Source organism: Panthera uncia, chromosome C2, assembly GCF_023721935.1.
Source record: "Panthera uncia isolate 11264 chromosome C2, Puncia_PCG_1.0, whole genome shotgun sequence".
Taxonomy (NCBI): domain Eukaryota; kingdom Metazoa; phylum Chordata; class Mammalia; order Carnivora; family Felidae; genus Panthera; species Panthera uncia.
This window is the reverse complement of record NC_064810.1, coordinates 107,158,291-107,180,837: the sequence shown is the minus strand read 5'-3', so window position 1 is coordinate 107,180,837 and position 22,547 is coordinate 107,158,291. Positions and strand designations below refer to the sequence as shown.

The window sequence follows — 22,547 nt, the reverse complement described above, 5'->3', positions numbered from 1 at the left end:
TTGAGTCACTTGTGCTAAGCCCCACTTCAGCAAACCAAGACTTAGTACCTAATGTAACTGCAGTTTCAACCTCTCCCAGGAATGTAATCTTAAACCAGTCAATCTGGTTTAAGGGATGGTGAAGTAATCCACCTGATAGACCCCTTTCTGTCCCCAAAGGAAGATGAGATAATCAACTCCTCCATTGTTCCCACCCCTTTGCCTATAAAAGTCTCCCATTTTGTTTGTATAGCTCTTTGAAACTCCTTTCCATTTGCCAGATGGGATGCTGCCTGATTCATGAATCATTGAATAAAGCCAATTAGATCTTCATATTTACTCAGCTGAATTTTTAAAAGCAGTTTTGGTGGCGGCGGTGGCGAACATAAGAAGCAAACTTCTGATAGCTTCAGAGAGGAAAAGAAAAACAGGAGTGGTAACCTGAGAACCCTTTGAGTTCAGTCTTGCTCGCCATTTCCGCCATTCGGCCATTTCAGAGGGCTGTGGGTAAGTTTCTCTGGATTCTAGGCTCCACTCTCTTTGTGAAGCTCCTGATCTAATTGAATTTCTAGTCAGTTCCCTATTTGATTAGAAACCCCAGGCCTTAATTCTGCCCCCAGATTCTACTTTGGGAACTGCTGGTAGTTTAGTCTGCAGTTCCACATTTGTTTGGAATTCTTCCTGAGATTCCATGTTGGGAAGCGCTGGTGGCAGCTGTATTTCCCAATTTGTTTGCAATCAGTCTGCAATCCCCATTCTTTGGGGTCCACCAGTTCAGTCCTCTCCCCAGTCCCTAGGTTTCACATTGGGAAATGCTGATTGGTTTGGAATGGATTGGATTCAATTTAAAAACTGGACCAGGTCCAAGATGAGACAGGTCAGACTTAAGAACTGGACTGGATATGGGATCAGACTGGGTCGAGGTTACGCTGAACTGGGTCCACTAAGTAAAGGCTATATTGCTTCTGGGAATCTTGGAAGATAAAAGGCCACAAAACGTGGTGGGCATGGGTTGAGCACTTAAAAGCTGTTAGAGTGTTTGCCACCTAACTCTAAGAAGACTCCTGGGTTAGGATAAGTTGGTCTCAGAACAGGTTAGATTGACTCTAGGTCACCTGCCAACCTCAAGAAAATCTCTATGCGATGACGTTCACTCTAAAACATCACACAATCTCCACTCCAGTGGCATATCTTCCTTAGGTATTAGTTTGGCTCCAAGAGATCCAAAGGCTTAGCTGAAAAAGAATGGGATACTTAAATCTGCTTATTTGACATGTAATTGCTATGGTCCTGGAACTTATAAATATTTACAAAAATGAAAAAATCTTACCCTCAAACCCCCTAGAATTAGACAAGATCATTGTTTTGTGTCCTGAGAACTTAGTAACTGTCAGGTTGGGGTTCTTAAAATATGGCTGGACAGAAATGTGGGTTGAACTCCATTTGTGGTTGAGGGTCCTACAAAACTGCTGCCAGCCCTCAGGGAGGGAAATTACAATGGCCATTCTGAGGAATGTTCCAATTAGCTGAGATCATTTAAGAAGTGCACTTAAAAATTGTGTTCCCAAATTAAACAAACAGAATGAGATACCTATTTTAATAGGTAAGCTGAAGGCTTCAAAAACGCTTCAAGATTCTAAAATAGCTTCATTGCAAAAAAAAATCACACACACACTACAAGAGGCACCTGAAATGAAAGATGGATGCAATTCCTACTTCTCCTCTCCTTCCTCCTTTATAGCATTCATTCTATCATTTATCCTCTCTCTACATTGTCTTTCCACTCTAAAGAGATTACAAGACCATGAGCGCAAGTCCACCAAGTCAGTGGCCTTACAGATAACCCTGAATCTACCGTCAACGGAGAACCTCCTTACGGGCCCCTCCCAGAGTTGATGACACTCAGGAATTTTCTGGTAAACTGCTATATTATTCCCTTAAACAGCTAAGGGAAACTAAAATTACAGTTAAAGAAAACCCTTGGCAAATTCTGGTAGATACCGGAGCTATACCCTCTGCTTTAACCCCCACGCATAGCCTGTGGATGGAAAACTGGCAGAAGCCAGCTAAGGGTGAGGATACTCACCAGAGTCAGCTCTTCCAGATCTCTGTAGTACCTGATAAACAGAGAAAAATAAAATAGCTTTCGCACTCAATTCGTGAATGCCTCTTAAGTCCAAGGGGGTGTTCAGTATTGCCAGAAATATTTACTGTTTTCCCAGCAGAAATTGAAAGATATTTAAAAGGATTTTTTTTTTTTAATTGTTGGCCAAACGGGAAGCTGATACTCAGAACCTGATAGGATTTTTTTTTTTTTAAGGTCTTCTCCCCTAAGCTAAAATAAAACTAACTCTTACCTTCTTATCTGGGCCATCTCCTTGAAATGCAAACTTCAGGGAGGTAATCCTTTACAGAAAAAAAAAAGAAAGAAAGAAAAGAAAGAGAAAGAGGCTTTAAAATACAAACTGCTATAGAAGCTCCCTTGCCCAAAATCTAGCCCACAGCTTCCATAAGATTTCTTGTTAAGGACAAGTGTGTGTTCTCCAATCCTTGGATGAAATGTTCAATATACTTCTGGAAGAATGTTAGTATTGTTATTCAGATCTTCTGGGTTGTTACTAATTTGTTCACATGATTTATCAAATATCGAGAAAAGTGTATTCAAATAATCCTTATCATGGGGGTGCCTGGGTGGCAGTGGGTTGAGCTTCCAACTTAGTCTCAGGTTATGATTTTGTGGTTTGTGAGTTCGAGCTCCATGTCAGGCTCTGTGCTGATAGCTCAGAGCCTGGAACCTGCTTCAGATTCTGTCTCTTTCTCTTTCTACCCCTCTTTGTCTCTCTCTCTCTCTCAAAAATAAATAAACATTAAAAAATATTTTTAATAAAAAATAAAATCATCCTTATCACGGTGAATTATCAATTTCTTTTTATAGTTCTGTTATTTTTTGCAATATATATTTAAAATTTATGCTACTGGATGTAATCACATTTAGAATTGTATTATCCTGCTGAACTGATGACTTTATTTGGTTTTTTTTTTGGTAAATTGAAGTCTGTTTTATCTGATTACAGTATTTCTGTACCAGTTGTCTTTTGGTTAATATTTGACATATGTTTATCCATCATTTTGCTTTCAACCATCCTATGTTCTTATATTTTAGATTTGTTTCCTAAATAGAAGAGAGCTGAATTTTGTCTATTTATTGCATTACAATCTTTGTTCTGTAACTGGAGAATTAAGTCCAATTATATTTATTGTAATTGATATATTTAGATTTATTTCTACCATGTTAATTTTGTACCGTATGTCTTTTCTAATGTTTCCTTTTTCTCTTTCCTTATTTTCCTTTAGATTTCCTTTTATTAATTCTAGTTTTTTTACCTCTCTGCCACATTTGACCTCATGCACTCAATTTCTCCTCATTGAATACTTACACTAGTAATTTTTACATGTATAATTAATTTAATAAAGTCTAAAATCATTATCATTATCTTCCTTTCCGACAACATAAATAAGCACTGTTAGAGTGCTTTGGCTCTAATCAAACTATCAAGTTATACACCATTATTGTCTAATATTTTAGTCGATCTTTTTTATCCCCAGACTTTTCTTTAAATTCAAATTCCATTTAGTTAGCATACAGTGTAATATTAGTTTCAGGTGTACAATTTAGTGATTCAGCATGTCCATACAACATCTGGTGCTCATCACAAGTGTACTCCTTAATCCCCATCACCTATTTCATCCATCCCTCCACCCCCCCTCCTCTCTGGTAACCATCAGTTTGTTATCTACAGTTAAGAGTCTGTTTCTTGGTTTGCTTCTCTCTATGTTTTCCCTATGCTCCTTTGTTTTGTTGCTTAATTCCACATATGAGTGAAATCATATGGTATTTGTCTTTTTTGACTGACTTATTTCACTTAGCATACTCTCTAGATCCATCCATGTTGTTACAAATGGCAAGATGTCATTCCTTTTTATCACTGAGTAATATTCCAGCCAATGGACTTTTGGGCTTTTTCCATAGTTTGTCTATTGTAGATAATGCTGCTATAAACTTTGGGATGCATGGGGGTGCCTGGGTGGCTCAGTTGGTTGAGTGTCCAACTTTGGCTCAGGTCATGATCTCACAGTTTGTGAGGTCAAGCCCTGCATCAGGCTCTGTGCTGACAGCTCAGAGCCTGGAGCCTGCTTCGGATTCTGTGTCTCCCTCTCTCTTTGCCCCTCCCCCATTCACACTCTGTCTCTCTCTCCTTCACAAATAAATAAACATTAAAAAAAAATTAAAAAAAAAACACTGGGATGCATGTATCCCTTTGAATTAGTATTTTTGTAGTTTTTGGGTAAATACCTAGTAGTGCAATTGCTGGATTATAGAGTCGTTCTACTTTTAGCTTTAAAAAAAAAAACAAAACAAAACAAAACTTATTTATCTATTTTGAGACAGGGAGGGGCAAAGAGAGAGGGAGAGAGAGAATCCTAAGCAGGCTCCACACTGTCAGGACAGAGCTCAATGTAGGGCTCCATCCCATGAACTGAGAGATCATGACCTGAGCGGAGATCAAGAGTAGGACGCTTAACCGACTGAGCCACCCAGGTGCCCCTATTTTTAACTTTTTGAGTAAACTCCATACTACTTTCCAGAGTAGCTGCACCAGTTTGCATTCCCACCAACAGTGCATAAGTGTTCCAACCTTTTCTCCACATCCTTGCCAACACCTGTCATTTCTTGTGTTGCTGATTTTAGCCATTCTGATTGGTGTGAGATGATATCTCATTGTAGTTTTGATTTGCATTTTCCTGATGATGAGTGATGCTGAACACCTTTTCATGTGTCTCTTGGCCATCTGTATACCCAAACATTTTTTTTTAAGTCAATGTTTACTTAGATTTTCTTACATTGTTACTATATTCTTTGCTTATCACTCCTTTAAATAACTTATCTATCTAGTATTGATGCAGGCAGGCTGAGTCCAAGAACCCAGTCAAGAGGGTCCTTGGCTTCACGCAGGATACAAATCAAATGCAAGCTGGAGAAAATGAAAACAGAGTTTATTGAATAGGGTGAGTGACAGAGAATAGTAGACAGAATAACTGGGCGACCCCCCAAAGAAAAGGAGAATGAGTCTCATCATTGCTTGGGGCTTGGGGTTTATCTTGGACAAGGGTGTAGGGGATGTATATCTTCAGGAATCTATGGTTGGGTCCAATCAGAGGTGAGTGTCAGGTGAACAATAGGTGTTATTCCATGAATTACTGAAGGTAGGGGTATTGATGCCAATATCAGCTGAGGTTTGTTTGAAGCTAATGTTCTGGAACATATTTGGGATCTGGTTCTTCTTAGGCATTATCAGGTGTTTGAGGCCTAGGACAAAATTCAGAGAACAATTAACTTTCTTTTTCCCCCTTGAAGTGGGAACATAGCTTCTTTGGCTTATTCAGAGGTAAATATGGAATATGAATAAATGGAGCCTAGCAAAAAAACAGTAAAGATGGAGCCTTTCTAAAATGGTAAGTGAGGAATCATGGGAATCTACTCCTGAAATCAAGAGCATACTATATACACTGTATGTTAGCTAACTTGACAATAAAAATTGTATTTAAAAAAAATAATAAAATAAAAATTTGAAAATAAATAAATAAAATGGAGTCCTTTCAGCTTTCCTACTTCAGTATCATTTTGTTTTATACATGTATTCTCAGTAAGTTCCTTTAGTGAGAGCTAAGTGATAATAATTCTTTCAATTTTTGTTTGGTATAGTCTAGCTGGAACCACTTTACTACAAACTTTTAACTTGGGAATTTTCAGGCCACAGAATTCGTTTACATCCTAGCTAGCCCTACTGTCCATCTGATTATGATTCACCAGTAGCTTTTTGGTGTAAATTTACCTGCCAGAGTCAAGGCTGAAAAAAGCAAACATATTTAGGTTTGGGGTAGGGAGGGAAGGGGGGGAATGTGAATGGGGTTTGAGTTTTGTTTTTTTCTTTTTCTAGTTCACCTTTGCACTGCAGATGTTTCTTTTCAGTGGCCTCAGTTTTAGGTAGAAATCTCTGACTTGACTTTTCCCCTTGCTGTCTAAGAAGTCCCTGGCACTTACAAGTCCTGTTACAAATGTAGGTTTGGTGAGGCTGCAGACGGGTAGCCACCCCAGGACAGCACCATCTTTAACACTTAGAAGACTTTCTGAATTCATGACTTTAATCTTGGCGTTTCCTTCACTTTCTTGCTGGCTCAGTGGTGCATTTAAAGGGCCTTTAAAAAATACTGTATCAAGCGTTTGTAAGTGTTGTGTACAGGGACAGCTTTTAAGGATCTACTCTGTAACTTGTCGGAACCAATGCATCATTCCACTGTTAATAACTTATGCATGGTAGCCAGGAGGACTACTTTCTGGTCCATCTCTATAACCCACTAAATTGCATGACCTTGTACAACCTCTATAAGTCTCAGGTTTTCTGAGTTTCCTAACCTGGGGACTCTTTCTTTATTAGATCCTTTAAAGGAGAAATCTTCTTAAACTTGTTTAACCTCCTTCTAGGAAGAGATTTAGCATTCCTGATGAAACCCTTAAATTTTGGTAAACTTTAATGAGATTAAGACTTGTGGGAAACACACCTTCTTGACTATCAGCTGAAAGACAGTCTAAAAACAACTTTAACTATACCTTTTTTCTTTTTCTGTATATTCTCTTTTCATTTTTCTTCCCCTCTAAAATACCCCTACCACTAAGAGTGGATCTTTGAATTGGCTTCCTGCAATGTTTTCCTCTTGCAACAAGACAGAACTAAAACTATGATATATGCTTATCACTGAATAGTCCGAAAAGTTCTCATTAACAAATCTTTAATTTTTAAAAGAATTTAAATGAATTACCTTTATTTTTAACTTCCAGCTATAAGTTTAGAGGCACTATACACAAACCAGATTGTCTTATTTTCTACTGGTAATTAGATATTCCTGAACTGCGAGGGTATTCTATTACCTTCCAAAAAGAACCTTTTTCTGTTTAAAATTTTTGTGCAAGTTGGAAAACAAAATGTAGCTTGAAAAGTTTAAATGGAAATGTTAAGATCAGGCATGAATTTAAGTTGCATTTTCTGTTGGTATGCAAATTTGGGGATTATTCTGGCCAGGCACCCCCCCCCATATTCATTATTATGTTAATCAGAAGAAACATATTACATTTTTAATACATGGGGCTCCCTGTGAAGAAACTGAGGCCTGGCTACATGGGGGGAAAAAAAAAAAAAGACTTTTCTAACTGCTTGTAGTTCATTGTTGATTATGTAAGGTTGAAATAACATTTTGGTAATTTAGCTGAAAAGTAATAAAAATTAAGCACTAGAGTGTTAGAAGAACAAGATTTCTCACACAATGAATTTTAGTAAATCATGTACCTATGCTTCAGTCCTTTCTGTAAAATGAGGAGAACTGTAACTCAGCATTTGAATCAAAAATGAACTAGACTCAGGGGCTCCTGGCTGGCTCAGTTGGTAGAACTGATCTTGGGGTTTGTAAATTCAATCCCCAATCCCCACATTGGGTGCAGAGATTACTTAAAAATCAGATCCTAAAAAAAATGAACTGGGTTCATATTCCAGTTGAAACAGTTCCCAGTAGTTTTAACTTGGCCAAGCTCCTTATGCTCATTTATGGGGCAATTACATCCATATTTTAGGGTTGTCATGAGGATTAAGTGGTGTGTAACACGTGAACCAGACAAGAGTAAAGCATAGAGATATGGAGAGAATTCTTTTGAAGCCTATATATTAGATTGATGTATATTAATCTAGTTATTTAATAATTATTTTAACTTCTTAAAAAATGTCTCTACATTGTATCCCACTTACTATTTCACTAGCAAGTATTACTATTTCTCCTTGACTTTCAGGTCTACCACATAAAGAATGTAAAATCTGTCAGTTACTTGATGTCAAAAACAGGTAATTGCGAGTTCAGGAAAAGTCACCTGTATTTCAGTATGACTTCCTCAGGGTGTGTGTGTGTGTCTGTGTTTGCAATGAGACATGATTTGAAAAAGGAAAAGGACACTGTTGAAGCTATGGCATTGAATAATTGAACTAAAAATCATGTAAGCAAAACAAAACCCCAAAACCCCCAAACCACACCAATATGGGAGGTCTAGTTCTTCTAAGCTCCTTGACACTTAGAGCTACTGTAGGTAGCTTTTATAAAGAAATCGCCTTTGTGCAAAAAGTATTTTTTTTAAACTTCCTTGAGGGGGGGAATCGCATGTCTTACATGAGAATGCTGTGCTGCTACCTGGCTCCATGAAAACGAGAAGGGTCCAGACACATTATAGCCAATTTTAGAAGGCAGAGCAGACACACCTTCGCTTATTTTTCTGTGACTCTCTCGCTCCCGGTCCCCAAGCCTTTGGATATACACATCACTAGATTCCCAAGAGTCAGGAGGTGGGAGTGGGGACTTTCAATACAGAATATAGCTCTTGACATCATTTTGGTCTGACCAAGAAAAAGAAAGGAAGAGAAGAAAGAGGAGAGAGGAGGAGAAAGACGGGAAGAAGGAAAAGGAAGAGGGGTCAAGAAAGAAAGGAAACAAAAAAGGGAAGGGACAGAACAAAACAAATAGGAAAGGAAGGAAGCTGGGATGGAGGGAGGAGAAGGAGAGCGAAAGAAGAATGTGAGAAGAGAATCATTTTGGTCTCAGGTTGACCAGGGAGAGCAACAGAACCTTCATCAGCACTACACATTCTCGAAGAGGCGATGCATTGTTTTCTTGAAAGCCCCGACGCTAAGCAATTCCAAGAATGTTTGGCAAAGCCCTTTTGGGAAGGGTGAGGTGGGGGGGCTTTCTCGCACGCACGCACACCCGGCCCCCACACACGATGTGACAGGGTTCGGGAGACCTAGCGGAAACCTTCAGGTCACCCAGGGAACTGCTCCTCTCGCTCGTCCTGCGGCGGGGGGGACGGGGGGGGGGTGAGAGCGCCGAGACGCGCGGGGCGCGGAGATGTGCAAGTGGCGAAGCTTGACCGCGCGCAGGCGGGAGCAGCCGCCCAACTCCCGGCGCGGGATCCGCTGAGAGGCCACGGTGAGTCCCTCCGGGTGCGGGTCCGAGGGATGCCCGGTTCCCTCTCGCTCCTCCGGCCCGGGCCGCCGCGGGGCCGGAACCTCCCCCGAGTCCGGCCTCGCTCGGCGCAGCCGCCGCCCGCCGCCCGGAGCCCGCGCCGCTCGGGGCGCGCTGGGGCGGACGCACGGACCGACCGGCGCTCGGCGGGGCTCCCCACGCCCGGCCCCGCGCGCTCATTGGTCGGGATGTGTCTGCTCAGCAGCCTCCAACTTCTCCCGAATCCCACTGGTGAGTCCTGGGAGAGCGAGCCCGCACCTGGGAGCTGGGGAGAAGGGTCCGAACGGCGCGAGAGCACGGGCGGTGGGAGCCGGTGGGACAGGCACGGGGCGGGCACAGCCGACCGAGGGCAGCGGCCGCCCGGGAGGCGCACGGAGCAGGGGCAGCGGCTCGGCTCCGGCGCAATCGAGCGCCCGGGACCCCGCGGCCGTGGGCGAGGGAGGCGTGCCCTGGGAAGGTGCCGCATCTGGGACTCGAAGAGTGAGGGAAGGGGCGAAGAAGGTGACCTGGAGGAGGGGTCTGCGAGTGATGTGGGGTCGAGTCTTCGGGTTCATTTCCACAGCTCCCTGCAGCCTCTGCCTTGGGGAGTTATGTTTGGTTGCCGGGATCAGCGCTACCAAATTGCAGGGGGTCTGATCTGGGGGCTGGGAATTTGCCATTCCGCTGTACAGACACGGATTTTTTTTTTTTTTTTTTTAAGCAAGGTTTGTTTTCATTTTGGTTTCTATCGGATTTTCTCATTTGTAACTCACTTTTCTGTTTTTACTTTTCCTAACCTGAAGATCCTTTCATTACCCTAGCTCTTCATCTTGCCTTAACCTTAGCTTGCTATTATATAATTTATGCTGATAGCGTGCTTAAATCACAGAGGGTTGGTTGGCGGGAGCAGGGGGGAGTTCCTGGGTAGGTGAAAGTTTTCTTACCTCTTTGGCCTCAGTGTATTTGTATTATTCGAAAATAAGGGTAATTGCAACCAAACGTTCCTCTTTAGCCACTTGATTGAGTCTGTTCCTCCCCCATAGGTGATGCAAATGGTAATTTTATTAAATCGGAAAGTAGTACCTGACGTGCAGTGTCAGCATTGGGGAGCTGCCAATCGGCAGGCCGGCTTTGGAGGCTTGCAGAGTCTTCACTCTTGCATTATTTCTGGGCCCCAGCACTTACAAAAATTTGTCCGGTACTTTCTTGAACTCGCTGCTGTGACTTCTGTTGAATAGCTGCACGGCATATGGGAGTGATGTGGTTGTTACTTTGTGTCCAGACCCCGGGAACACCTATACAGTAATGTCCTGGGAAAAAAGGAGATGGTTTCTCTCTTGACCTGTCTCTTCAGCCTCCGCAGCTACAGCCTAAATATGCAACCTGTCTCTCCTGCTTCCTGTGCCTCAGTTTCCATAACACAAGATTGTTTTAATAGTGTACCCTCAGGGACTTGCAGAAATGCTAATGTGGGAAAGTGCTGTGAAGATGAAAATCGCTTTGGTTTATAGACTTCCCTTTAACAAAGCAGTTATCCTGTAGGTTGATTTGACTCTATTCTCAACTGGTTAAGAATTGCTGCTTTATATTGCTTTGGAATGCTGTTTCTACTTAAGCAAAATAATCATTCTTTTGGTAATGTTATTTAGCTGAAGTTGGCAGATTTCTTGTTGTGTTAGATCTCCTAATTCTCTGTTCTCTCCTCTGGAAGTGTCTCCTTTTTGGTTGAAACTTTCTGACCGTATCTCCAATTGAGATGTACTATTTTAAACATGTAGGTATTTTGGGGTGGGGGGCATATCCTGCTTTATATGGAACTATAAGTATCAACTTTATAATTTTTTTTGTATCCTTTTGCCCTCTTCCCTCCCTTCTCTAAAATGGGGTTGGGTGTAGTTGACTTGAATATTCCGTATCTAGGGGGTTGGTGATTCATCTTGGTGTTCAAGATTCTGGCTCCTGTTTTCTTATAGGAACATAGTGAATCCACCAGAAGTGTCTGGAAATGAATGGCAAAGTTAACCAGGAAGTTAAACTTGTATCATTTCTCCTTTTGCTCAGTGCTGTTCAAAATTGCTACTTAGGAGCAAAAGACAAAAAAAAAAAAAAAAAAAAAAAAAAAAAAATCAGCGTGTTTACAAGAGGGGCAGATGGAGGGTTTGCAGGTGATTCAAAGATGATATTCTTTTGATGCAGGTAAAAGGGCTAACAGCTGTAGTCACTGCCTTTATTTCCCTGTAACAATTTCTGCAGTCTTAGGTGCAGAACCATTAAAAGCCCAGCTGCCTCTGTACCCCAGTCTCAAGGGTAAGGAGAAGAAGTGAGGGAAAAGTAACCTAGACGGGAGAAAGACATGCCTGCCTACCAGTTTTCTGAAGTTGGAAGCCTGGTGGAGCCAAAGAGCACCTTTAATTTAACCCTGTGGCTACCCTGGTTCCTGGCCCTAAGTTTTACTACAGAAACTGATTGTTGTTTCTCAGAGAGAACTAAAATGAGAAGTGGATCAGGGTGCCTGGGTGGCTCAGTTGGTTGGGCGACCGACTTCGGCTCAGGTCATGATCTCACAGTTTGTGGGTTCGAGCCCCATGTTGGGCTCTGTGCTGACAGCTCAGTGCCTGGAGCTTATTTCAGATTTTGTGTCTCCCCCTCTCTCTGCTCCTCCCCTGCTCATGCTCCCTGTCTCTCGGTCTCTCAATAATAAATAAATGTTAAAAAAAAATTTTTTTAATGAGAAGTGGATCGTATTATTTCAGGGCAACTTGGCTAGATTGTCTTCTGAAATATTAGAGCAGGAAGACAAATGCTCATGAAAGGCAAATGTGATTAATATTCAGATGCTGTTTACGCCACTCTTGAATTCTTCTGGGGAAACTGGGAAAATTATTCTTTTTATTGTTTACCTCTCTGAATGGTGTCCAAGTATTAAATTTGGTCCCATCTTTTCTTTCCCTAATCACCATCCGTATTAAAACTCCAAGGGCCACGATCAATGCAATTCCATATCATAACCCCAGGGTCTGTGAGACTAAGCCAACATGAGTTACATAACCATTAAGTAAGACATTTTAACATTCAGGTACATTACATCCCACTTTTATTGAGCAGACACAGTTTTCATGGTCTAATAAAATATTTTTATTTGATAGTCTGTCCTTGGTTATAGCCTCCTGTAATCAAGAGGACAGCGTGCTTAAGACTTTGTATCCAGAACTCTAAAGTCCAGCTGTGGTTCACTTATTAATAACTCACTGGGGAGATTAAATTCCTAGCTATCAGTGGGATCTCCCAGTCCACACTTCAAATGTAGAATCCATTTTCTACTTTATCCTGTGCCTCAGTTTCCACAAAACATACCATCAGGCAAATTGTGGGTGTTCCACAAAGATCTTTAAGAGTATTTCTGAGGAGTCACTTCATCTAGGAACTAAGTTATATGCTTAATTTGTATAAAGTTATAAACAGCTAATCTGTTAGTTTATGATGCCCTTTTCTACAGTCATGCAGAAAAATTGAAGTTGGAGCTTTGGTGGATGGTCAATAAAGAACCACGAGGGCTCTAAAAGAAACCTAATGAAATTTAATATTTAGGCTTTCATCCCCTTAACTTCCCTCCCCCTTCCAAAAACTTCTGCAATAAGATCTAAAATAGCTTTTATTGTGTGATGATATGATATATTTTTATTTCAAACAGTGACCAAATGCGTTCTCTGTAAAGAACATTTACTAGCTTTGTAGTGGGGAAAGTTCCCTGAGTTTTATGTGCCTCGGTTTCCTAACGTATAGAATTAGAATATTAATACCCACCTTACAAAGATTAAAATAATCCGCACAGGTAAAGCACTAAGAACTAGTGACTGACATACAGGAAGCACTCAATAAATGTCAGCTATTATTAGAAGTATTAATATTAATTTAAATATAAGTTAAGTAAGTATCTTAACAATTGTTACCCTGACCTGCAAGGAGAGTTTTTAATGCATATATTTTTTTCTTCTTCAGTCGCACGAAGAAACAGTGATTAACAGCTATCTCTGGGTGTAAACCACTGACTTTTGGTTCACTGAGTGACCATCAGAATGTTGTCTAACCAGTTAATAGATACCCACATCAGCAGTAGCTGTAATTTTGAGCTTGTAAAAATAAAAGTTGTTTTTAAGACTAAAAATAAGGGGTGCCTGGGTGGCTCAGTCGGTTAAGCGTCCGACTGCGGTTCAGGTCATGATCTCGCAGTTCCTGAGTTCGAGCCCCGTGTCAGGCTCTGAGCTGTGCTGACAGCCTGCTTCAGATTCCGTGTCTCCCTCTCTCTCTGCCCCTCCCCTGCTCATGCTCTGTCCCTGTCTGTCTCAAAAATAAATAAAACATTAAAAAAAAAAGACTAAAAATAAGCTATCACAAGTGTTTGTTCCTTTTTGTTTGTATCTGTATTCATGTTTCAAATTACTGCTTAGTCAAAACCTCAAAGTATTAGTCATTGATTTCCATGCTTATGAAGGAAACCATTGGAGCAAGATATAAAATTCACCTTTGACGTTGTCCAAAGTTCAGAAGGGTGAGTTTAAAACTTTGCTTTATGATGCTACAGCAATTATTTGCTTATGAACTGCCATAGGAATCTTATGTGAGTATTTAGCTAAGTCTTCTTGTCTAATTTTGTTTGGATCTTTACTGTTATTTAAAAAAAAAATTGTGACTGATCATGTCAAATTCATTGGCTCTATACTCTGTTTTCAGAATCAAAATTCTGACTTTCAACAACAGCAGAACTTGATTTCTTACTTAAAATGAATTAGTCATTTACTTTTATCTAGCCACATTAGCATTTGGAAAGTTGTACATACATTTTCTCTTCTTTTTATCTATATATTAGTTTGTTGTTGGTAGTATTTAAAGACTTAACAAAAATTTTTTTCCAGATTTTAGGTGATGGGCAAATCAGAAAGTCAGATGGATATAACTGATATCAACACTCCAAGGCCAAAGAAACAACGATGGACCTCACTGGAGATCAGTCTCTCCGTCCTTGTCCTGCTCCTTACCATCATCGCCGTGACGATGATCGCACTCTATGCAACCTATGATGGTGAGTGACTCCCACACCTGTGCACACAAAAATGCACAAGAGAGTGAAATCTTCATCTTATGCCTTTTTTGTCTACCAAGCGAATGTGTTATGGAGAGAGATACTTAAGGATGGTGGTATAAAGATTTCGTCATAAAATGTAACATCAATATGTCGAAACAGTTAACTCTGACTAAAGTACAATGTCTTTTATGTTTGAGCTAAGTTATTAATTGCCAAGTATATTTAGTGCACTCATGCTTATTTTATAAGGATTCTAGTGTATAATTTTATTTGATTAAAGTATACACCATTTTGTGGCCAGCTTCAATTAGTGAAATTTGTTGTGTCATTGAAATTCTAAAGGGCTTCACAGGAATCTAAGAGGTCTAATTTGAGTCTTAGCAGTTTTCACAATAAGGATTAGAAAAGATTGGTTCCTTAATAGGGGGAAAAAAAAGATTACCGTACTAAAACAACTGATTATTTCAATTTAGTAGATCTAGGGCTTAGTGAGTAGCGATGATACAATAAATTGGTTTTTTTCATAATAAAGTGTTTAAATTTAGGATTTACCTATTTTATTTCTCTATGTTCTAACTATTGGCAATGACATACAATACTCAGGTTTTAGTTCTTGCTTTAAGGAATTTATTATTTAATTGGCAGTTTTTAAAAGAACAGAATATAGGGAGAAATTACAAACCCGCATTGCAGATATTTATGCATATTCCCTTCTTTTTCTAGATGGCATTTGCAAGTCGTCAGACTGCATAAAATCAGGTAAGAAGATGGTTTTCAAATGGAATAGTTTTGCAAGTAACGTATTAACATTTAAAAATCAAATGCTAATAGACAAATATCTCTGTATTTCCTTCGTGTATACTTTTATTTATTATAGATCATTTATTTATAGTCAAGGAAAATCCAAAAGTACTTAAGTACTAGATTGATTAGCTAGTTTATTCTAAAAAAGAATTTGCTCTTTCCAGCTCTGGAGTGTGTGGTAAGGGCGATAGAGGACTGTATCTCTAGCTTCCTGGAGTTTGCCAGGTAGTTGGAGAAAGACAACACACTGAAATGGCGAGAGCATCATATCATCATGTTGACTTCTCGATGCAGGTGATCAGAGGGGCATGAACTAAGAAGGGAGTGTTGTGTGGTCCGTAAAGCCAGTTGGAGAAGAGAGATTTGGGAGGGGCCTTGATATGGGCTAAGGGTTAGAAGTACAGGTATAGAAGAGGGAATTCCAAGTAAGGACAGAGAATAGGAATCAATCATGTTGTTGAGAAACAGTGAATATATAGGCTTGATAGATAGGGCCACGTGATGGAGAGCTTTGGAAATGTATGTGTTAGCTTTGATGTTGTAATGAAGGAGAAACGGATATTTTCCAGGACAGATCACTCAGTAAGGCAAAGCCGAAAGATGATTCTGGGAGTGCGGGGTTGGGTAGGTTCAGTGAAAAGTGATGAGCCAGAGAGGGTGGGCAGGTAGGGACTGCTGCTGTAATGGAGGGGTGCCTTGAGGAGCAGCTTAGAGTGGTATGAGAGAGCCCTGTGACCACATGAATGGAGAATTGGATGACTCAGTGTAACAGTATTGCTAAATGAAGAATATGAATGATCTGAAAATAATGCCAAGTTTTGGGGCACCTGGGTGGCTCAGTCAGGTAAGCGTCTGACTCTTGGTTTTGGCTTGGGTCATGATCTCACGGTTTGTAAGTTTGAGCCCCGCATCAGCTCTGCACTGATGGTACGGAGCCTACTTGGGATTCTCTCTCTCTCTGCCCCTCCCTTGCCCTGTAAATAAATAAATAAACTTTAAAAAAAGAAAAAAAGAAAATGATCTGATCCCAAGTTTTAAAATCTATGGGACTCAGGAAAATGGTAACCATGTGCACAGAAATAGAGAGGTTTGGAGGTAAATTTGTTTAAGGGAGTGATGTGATTAATATGGATTTGGACAGGTTGGGTCTAAGCCAGGGGTTATGCACAAGTGGGTATAGACGGCAAGAGGGTAGAGATGGAGTGTAGGAAGATCTCTCATGTGGGTCATTTGGGATCTGTCCAGGAGCGATAGGTGAAGCCTTGTTGAGTATTTGGGTTCTTAAAAGGAGATGAGCTACAAGGGCTGAACTTAAGAGGACATCAAGAGTTAGAGTACAAGGAAAAGAAAAGTCAGAGAAGGGAACCGAGGAAGTGTGTGGAGTTATAAGCTGTCACATCAATTAGAGAGTGGTGAAAAAGAGGAGAGCATTTGACAAGAAGAAGGTGGTAGCTGGGTGCAACAGCCTGGGATATGAACACTATTTACCTCCTATCTCCTTTGTCAGGAGATTCTAGACCTCTTTTCTAATGTTCACATGTCTTCTAAGAAATAACCTGTCCCAAATGATTTTGAACCATTTCCTATTAGATGGTTTTATCTGGGTTTTTGTTATGCATTGACCTTTGCAAAATAATGATGAGAAAATATCTTGGGATTTTAGGTGATAGTTTAATGTTCTGAATGTTTGCCCTTTGCTCTTCTGTATATTACTTTTTGATGTTTTTATTGCTGTAGTTGCTCTGGATCTCATGTGCACTGACAGGACACCTGAGATATGATGTAGGTGACTGGAGGGAGGCCTGATTGGGACATTAGCCACTGGTTGCTCAACATACTAACAGTCACTTGCCCACCCAAGGGCTTTCCAGAAACAAAAGAAGTTTCTTTATTCCCCAGAAAATGGCTGCACAGATCCCTTGGCTGGGAGATGTCCAGGGGCACTGTGCCAGAGTTGGTATGTGCCCAAGTTGTCAAAGTTATCATTTGCTCATCCCCCACTTTTCTTTTATTATATGCTCATTCTTATCTTGTTTTGAGAAACTCCCACTTATGTATTGACCTCTAATTGTCTCCAAGTTTCTCTGTCCTTAATACACTTGACATGTCTTCTAAGTCTCTTAATCTCTAGGTTCTCTTTCACACTTAGTCTCTCATTCTCTTTCTCTTTAATTTTAATTTAATACAAAGAAATGGAATTAAAAAAAATGTTTTAATGTTGGTTTTTGAGAGACAGATAGACTCGAGTGGGAGAGGGGCAGAGAGAGGGAGACACAGAATCCAAAGCAGGCTCCAGGCTCTGAGCTGTCAGCATAGAGCCTGACATGGGGCTCAAACCCATGAACCGCAAGATCATGACCTGAGCTGAAGTCAGATGCTTAACTGGCTGAGCTACCTGGGTACCGTGAAGAAATGGAATTTTTTAACGAGGCAGACATAGAGAGGCTGGGCAGGCTCATCTAGTGGTACCTACCCCAATTAGCAATGTGATATCTGGAATCTGGAATCTTAGGTGTGATTTACTGCTTAGGGATTGGACTTTGGCTTTTTTTTTCTTAAAGTGGTGTTTGGGAAATCTCAATTCATTAAGACATATTTAACATGTATCCTTTCATTGTAGCTTAGAAATCATACCAAATGTAAAACACCTTATAGAATTGTACCTTGGCAGGGAAATATATACAATGGAAATAGTGTCAGTGGTAAACAAAGTTGCTGAATAACTGTGATCTTCTTTATTTGGCTGTGTTTGTTTACAAGCTGTTAAAATACTTTCATATTGCTAGTTACTGTTCTTCCTGGGGGAAAAATGAAGATGAAACTCACCCTTATGGGTACAGTATTCACACTCGTGCCCACTTACACACCCACAGTTCCCTGCTTGTTAGTCAACCTTTTCTGCCATAAAAGATACAACTACTGTTTTTAGCAGCTCAAATTGGGGCGCCTGGGTGGCTCAGTTGGTTAAGCATCTGACTCTTGATTTCGGCTCACGGTTTCGTGAGCTGGAGCCCCATGTGGGTTCTGTGCTGACAGCATGGAGCCTGCTTGAGATTCTCTCTCTTTCTCTACCCCTCCCCCACTCGCACTCTTTGTCTGTCTCAAAATAAATAAACTTAAAAAAAGTTGCTGCAAATTAACAAAATTCTAGTGGAATTCTTAGGCAGAAAAAAGTATTAAAGAAAAATGAATGAGCAGTGAATGGAAAGGAAAAGAAACATGGGGAAAAAAAGATGTTGAAAAGAATATAAGGTCTCCTACCAACAATTTCTAGATTGCTTTAAAAAGACTAGGAGAGGGGTGCCTGGGTGACTCAGTTGGTTAAACGTCCAACTTCAGTTCAGGTCATGATCTCACGGTTCATGGGTTTGAGCCCCATGTCAGGCTTTGTTCTGACAGCTCAGAGCGTGTAGCCTGCTTTAGATTCTGTGTGTGTCTCTCTCTCTGCTCCTCCCCCACTCACACTCTGTGTCTCTCTCTCTCTCTCAAAAATAAATAAACATTGAAAAAATTTTTTAAAAAATGACTGGGAGAGGGGCTCCTGGGTGGCTCAGTCGGTTAAATGTCTGACTCTTTGATTTTGGCTTAGATCATGATTTCATGGTTCATGACCTTGAGTCCAGCGTCGGGATCTGTGTTGATAACATGGAGCCTTCTTGGGATTCTCTCTCTCCCTCTCTCTCTCTGCCCCTCCCCCTGCTTGAAATCTCTCTTTCTCTCAAAATAAATAAATAAGCATTAAAATAGATACATACAAAGACTGGGAGAATTCAACCCTGAGCACAGAGATTGATAAGAATTGGAAAAGTAGGTATTGAGAGCCAAGGTGCTTACTTTAAGTAAAAGTTGATTCTAACTTATGTCTTTCTCTTGATAGATGAGGATGTCATAGCAAGTGTACTTCTCTGATCCTTTCAAGTCAAGGGATAGATATCAGGTCATACGAAGGCAAAAATGTAGATCATCTTGAAATCTGTTTGGTGTTAGGTACTTTAAATCTGAGAATCTATGAGTTTTAATATTTATAACATACATAAATTATGTTTATAATACATACTTAAAGATAATTTACATGTATATGAAATGCACCAGTATGAAAGATTATACCAACCTAAAATAAAAGAAACACTACTTAACAAATAACAAGTTAAGGTAGTGTTCAAAACCCTACTATTAAAGCATGAGTAATGTTATTCATCTCTTATTTACTATATAAGATTGTCAAAACATGGAGTTATAGAGCTTGCTTGTGATTTCTCAAACTTCTCCATATACATCTAAGTCCTGAAACTGGTTTCCATTGTATTGTAACCTTACTAGCTCTGAAGATTTCAAGGAATCACATGCTTTAAATCAGGGTTTCTCAGCTTCATCACTGTTGCCATTTTGGCCTGGATAATTCTTTGTCGGGGTGAGGAGGCCATCCTGTGCATTATAAGATGTTTAGCAACATCCCTGACCTCTTACCCACTAGATGTCTAGTACCATTCCCTTCCCAACTTGTGACAAACAAAAAGTGTCTCCAGATACTGCCACTGTCCCCTTGGGACATCAGAGCCACCTCCAAGTAGGTACCACTGGCTTGAATGATCTCAAGAGATCATCCAGTGCTTTTCCCATTGTGGTAGGTAGAATAATCCCTCCCTAAAGATATCCACTTCCTATCCCTGGATCCTGCGAATATATTACCTTATATGGTGGTGGGGGGGGAAGGACTTTGCAAATTTAACTTAAGAATCTTGAAATGGGGAGATTATCCTGAATTATTTGGATGGATTTATGTAATCATAAGCATGCTTATAAGGGGAAGGGAGCAGAAGGGTAGAATCAGAGAAAGGGATATGACCAAAGCAGTGCAGAAAGCAGAGGTTGGAATGATACAGCCCCAAGCCAAGAAATATGTGCTGCCTCGAGAAGCTGGGAGGGGAAAGGAACGGTTCTCTCTTACAGCATCCAGACAGAGTACAGTGCTGGCAACCCTTCTTGGGACTGTATGACAGGAAATTTGTGCTGCTTTAAGCCATTACGTTTGTGGTAATTTGTTATAGCAGTGAGAGGGAACTTCTAATACACCCTCCATCATTCCTTTATTTTCAGACTATTGGTAAGGAATTAAAATATGCACATACATACATGCACAAGCGTTTTCCACCAAGCTGCTGCTTTATTACTAAATGGAGGTGTGTGATATAGAGTATGGGGAAGGAATATTAAATAGATTTACAGGGGAGTATAATAATAGAATATAGGAGAATTAGAATAGAATAGAATAGAATAGAATAGAATAGAAAGAGACGATAATAAAATAAAGTAATAATAGTTAACACTGAAGAGTTATTTGTCTGACACTATTATAAGCAGTTTATATGTATCGATACGTTTGATTCTTACAATGACCCTGTGAGGTAGGTACCATTATATCTTATTTTTATAAATGAACAAACTTGGCCTGGGATGCCAGCCCAGGTAGCCTGATTCTGGAGCTCGTAATGGTGACCATTCCTCCGTGTTGCCTTGAAGGAGACTAGGAGTCTATCAAACTTTTAATACCCAATGTCTTTACATTGTATGAAAGCAGATTGCCTCCCCTCCTGCTAGAACCTAATGCTAAGAGGCATAAGATGACTCTCGGAGAGTTGAAATAATTAAATCCAGACTGAGAAGGAAGAGAACAAATATCTCTCCACTCCAGAAAACAGCTATTTTACTGAGAACAGTGAGCAGCTTCATCAGTGATTTTAGTACATCAAATACAACTGCAATTGAGTGGTCTTAAAGAAGCAAATATTAACAGTGTTGTCTTAGACTCTTTGGGGGATGGAGAAGCCAAGTTAAGATACATGAGCAATACAATGCACAAGAGAGAGAGAAAGACTGTCTGTACAATTGTGCAGGTTGTATACTGCATAATCATGGTAGCCCGAGAGACACCGAGAGACAGGTTCATGGAGCATCAAGCCTTGGATAAAATCTCTCAGAACTATTCATTTCCTTTCCTTTAAATCTCTACTCACCAAGCAAACTTTTTTTTTCCTACCAAGCAAACTTTTGATAAGTACTTAATTATTAATAGAAGGAAAGGAGGCATTCTGTTTACTTGAAAGATATATTCAGCATGATGAGATAATGTATTCATATTCAGAGTATGAACCTTCAAATTTCTGCTCATTTTTGTAAGGGTCAGATTCTGGTAATGCCCTAGGTGAAGTATCTTGGCACCAACTGGCCTTTTCCTGGCAGCAACAGGAAAAGGTCTCTCACTGTTGGCCACGGTCTCTCCTTTCTTGCCTGTTAACACCCCATGAAGCCTCCATGAAGAAAAATGGCACAACTAGATAAGTACAAGAAAGACTGCAGACTGACTCTTCAGGGCTACCGGGTGTGTAGCAACCTTTCAGAGTAGGAGATGAGGCTATTTTATTATGTAATTAAGTTTGAGAAAAATCCTTCGGGCTAGCAGGTATCTTAGTAGAAAGCTGGCTGAGACACACCTTTGTTCATGTAAATGTGGCATGTGGCAGTTTGCTTTGGGCAGCTTTCCCGACACCATTCTCCCTCTCCCGACTATTGTGTAGCAATACTTCCTTGAAAATTTCCCCGGTCAGAATTAGCATCTGTCAATCAAATCCTTTCCAAGAAGGGAATCAATTATGTGATAAAAACAAACATATGTAACATATTTTTCTTACCTTCTGGGTAGAATTTAAGCAGTGGTACACCATTATTTTATTTTTTTTCCTTAATGCATGGCCAAGGTATGGAAAACATAGATAAGTTGAATGAAATGGTTAAAGGGAAGGAAATTTAGCAATGCCTGGTAAGCTTATTTGGAATCCTAAGGTTTGTTTCACAGCTGTGAACATCACCTATATATAAAGGAGAGTGGATATAAACTCTGCTTTGGTTAGGACGAGGCCTCTGGCTTTACACTCACTTAACATTGCAGAGTGAGAGGTATGGCTGTAGTTCAAGGGTCTTGCTTTGTTCTGTTCCTCAGCAAACTGTGGGGTGGCAAGTGCTTTCCAATAAGCCTTTGATATAATATGAAGATCAAGTTGATAGTAGATTATTTAAGGGAAATTGAAAAATAGAGAATTAAAAATTCATAAGGGGACAGTTCCCAAACCCTTGAATCCTGAAAGATTTCATTCTCTCCGGTTGTTCAGAAAAGGAGATACAGTAGAGTTGGGGGGGGGGGGAAGGAACTAGTTTTTATCCTATGACTGACTGACTGAAAACCAGGATATATTCTCTCTATTCAACATACCCTCACCTTATGACCATCAGAAAGGCTGTAATAAATAAATAAATAAATAAATAAATAAGCAAGCCCAGGTGGTTCAGTTGATTAGGCATCCAACTCTTGGTACCAGCTCAGGTCATGATCTCACAGTTTGTGGGATTGAGCCCCGCATTGGGCTCAATGCTAACAGCATGGAACCTGTTTGGGATTCTCTTCCCTCACTCTCTGCCCCTTTCCCGCTCACTCATACTTGCTTGCATGGGCTCTCTCTCTCTCTCTCTCTCTCTCAAAATAAATAAATAAACACTAAAAAAAAAAAAAAAGAGTATCAAGTGTTAGGAT

The 22,547-nt window shown here is 40.2% G+C and overlaps 1 protein-coding gene across 3 annotated transcripts in view; it reads left to right on the top strand.

Annotated features, from left to right (window-relative positions):
* The first annotated feature begins 264 nt into the window (after positions 1-264).
* The window catches only part of MME (membrane metalloendopeptidase), a 113,560-nt gene continuing 91,277 nt past the window's right edge, over positions 265-22,547 (top strand). Inside the window, exons 1-3 of one of the 3 annotated variants that reach the window (XM_049628677.1) lie at positions 265-486; positions 13,989-14,155; positions 14,882-14,917. In XM_049628677.1, the coding sequence (XP_049484634.1) occupies positions 13,999-14,155; positions 14,882-14,917 (193 nt within the window). In that variant the 5' untranslated portion in view covers positions 265-486; positions 13,989-13,998. Of the gene's footprint in view, positions 487-8,975; positions 9,061-9,254; positions 9,328-13,988; positions 14,156-14,881; positions 14,918-22,547 lie in introns of those variants that run through there. The other 2 variants (XM_049628675.1, XM_049628678.1) reach the window with 2 other exon arrangements.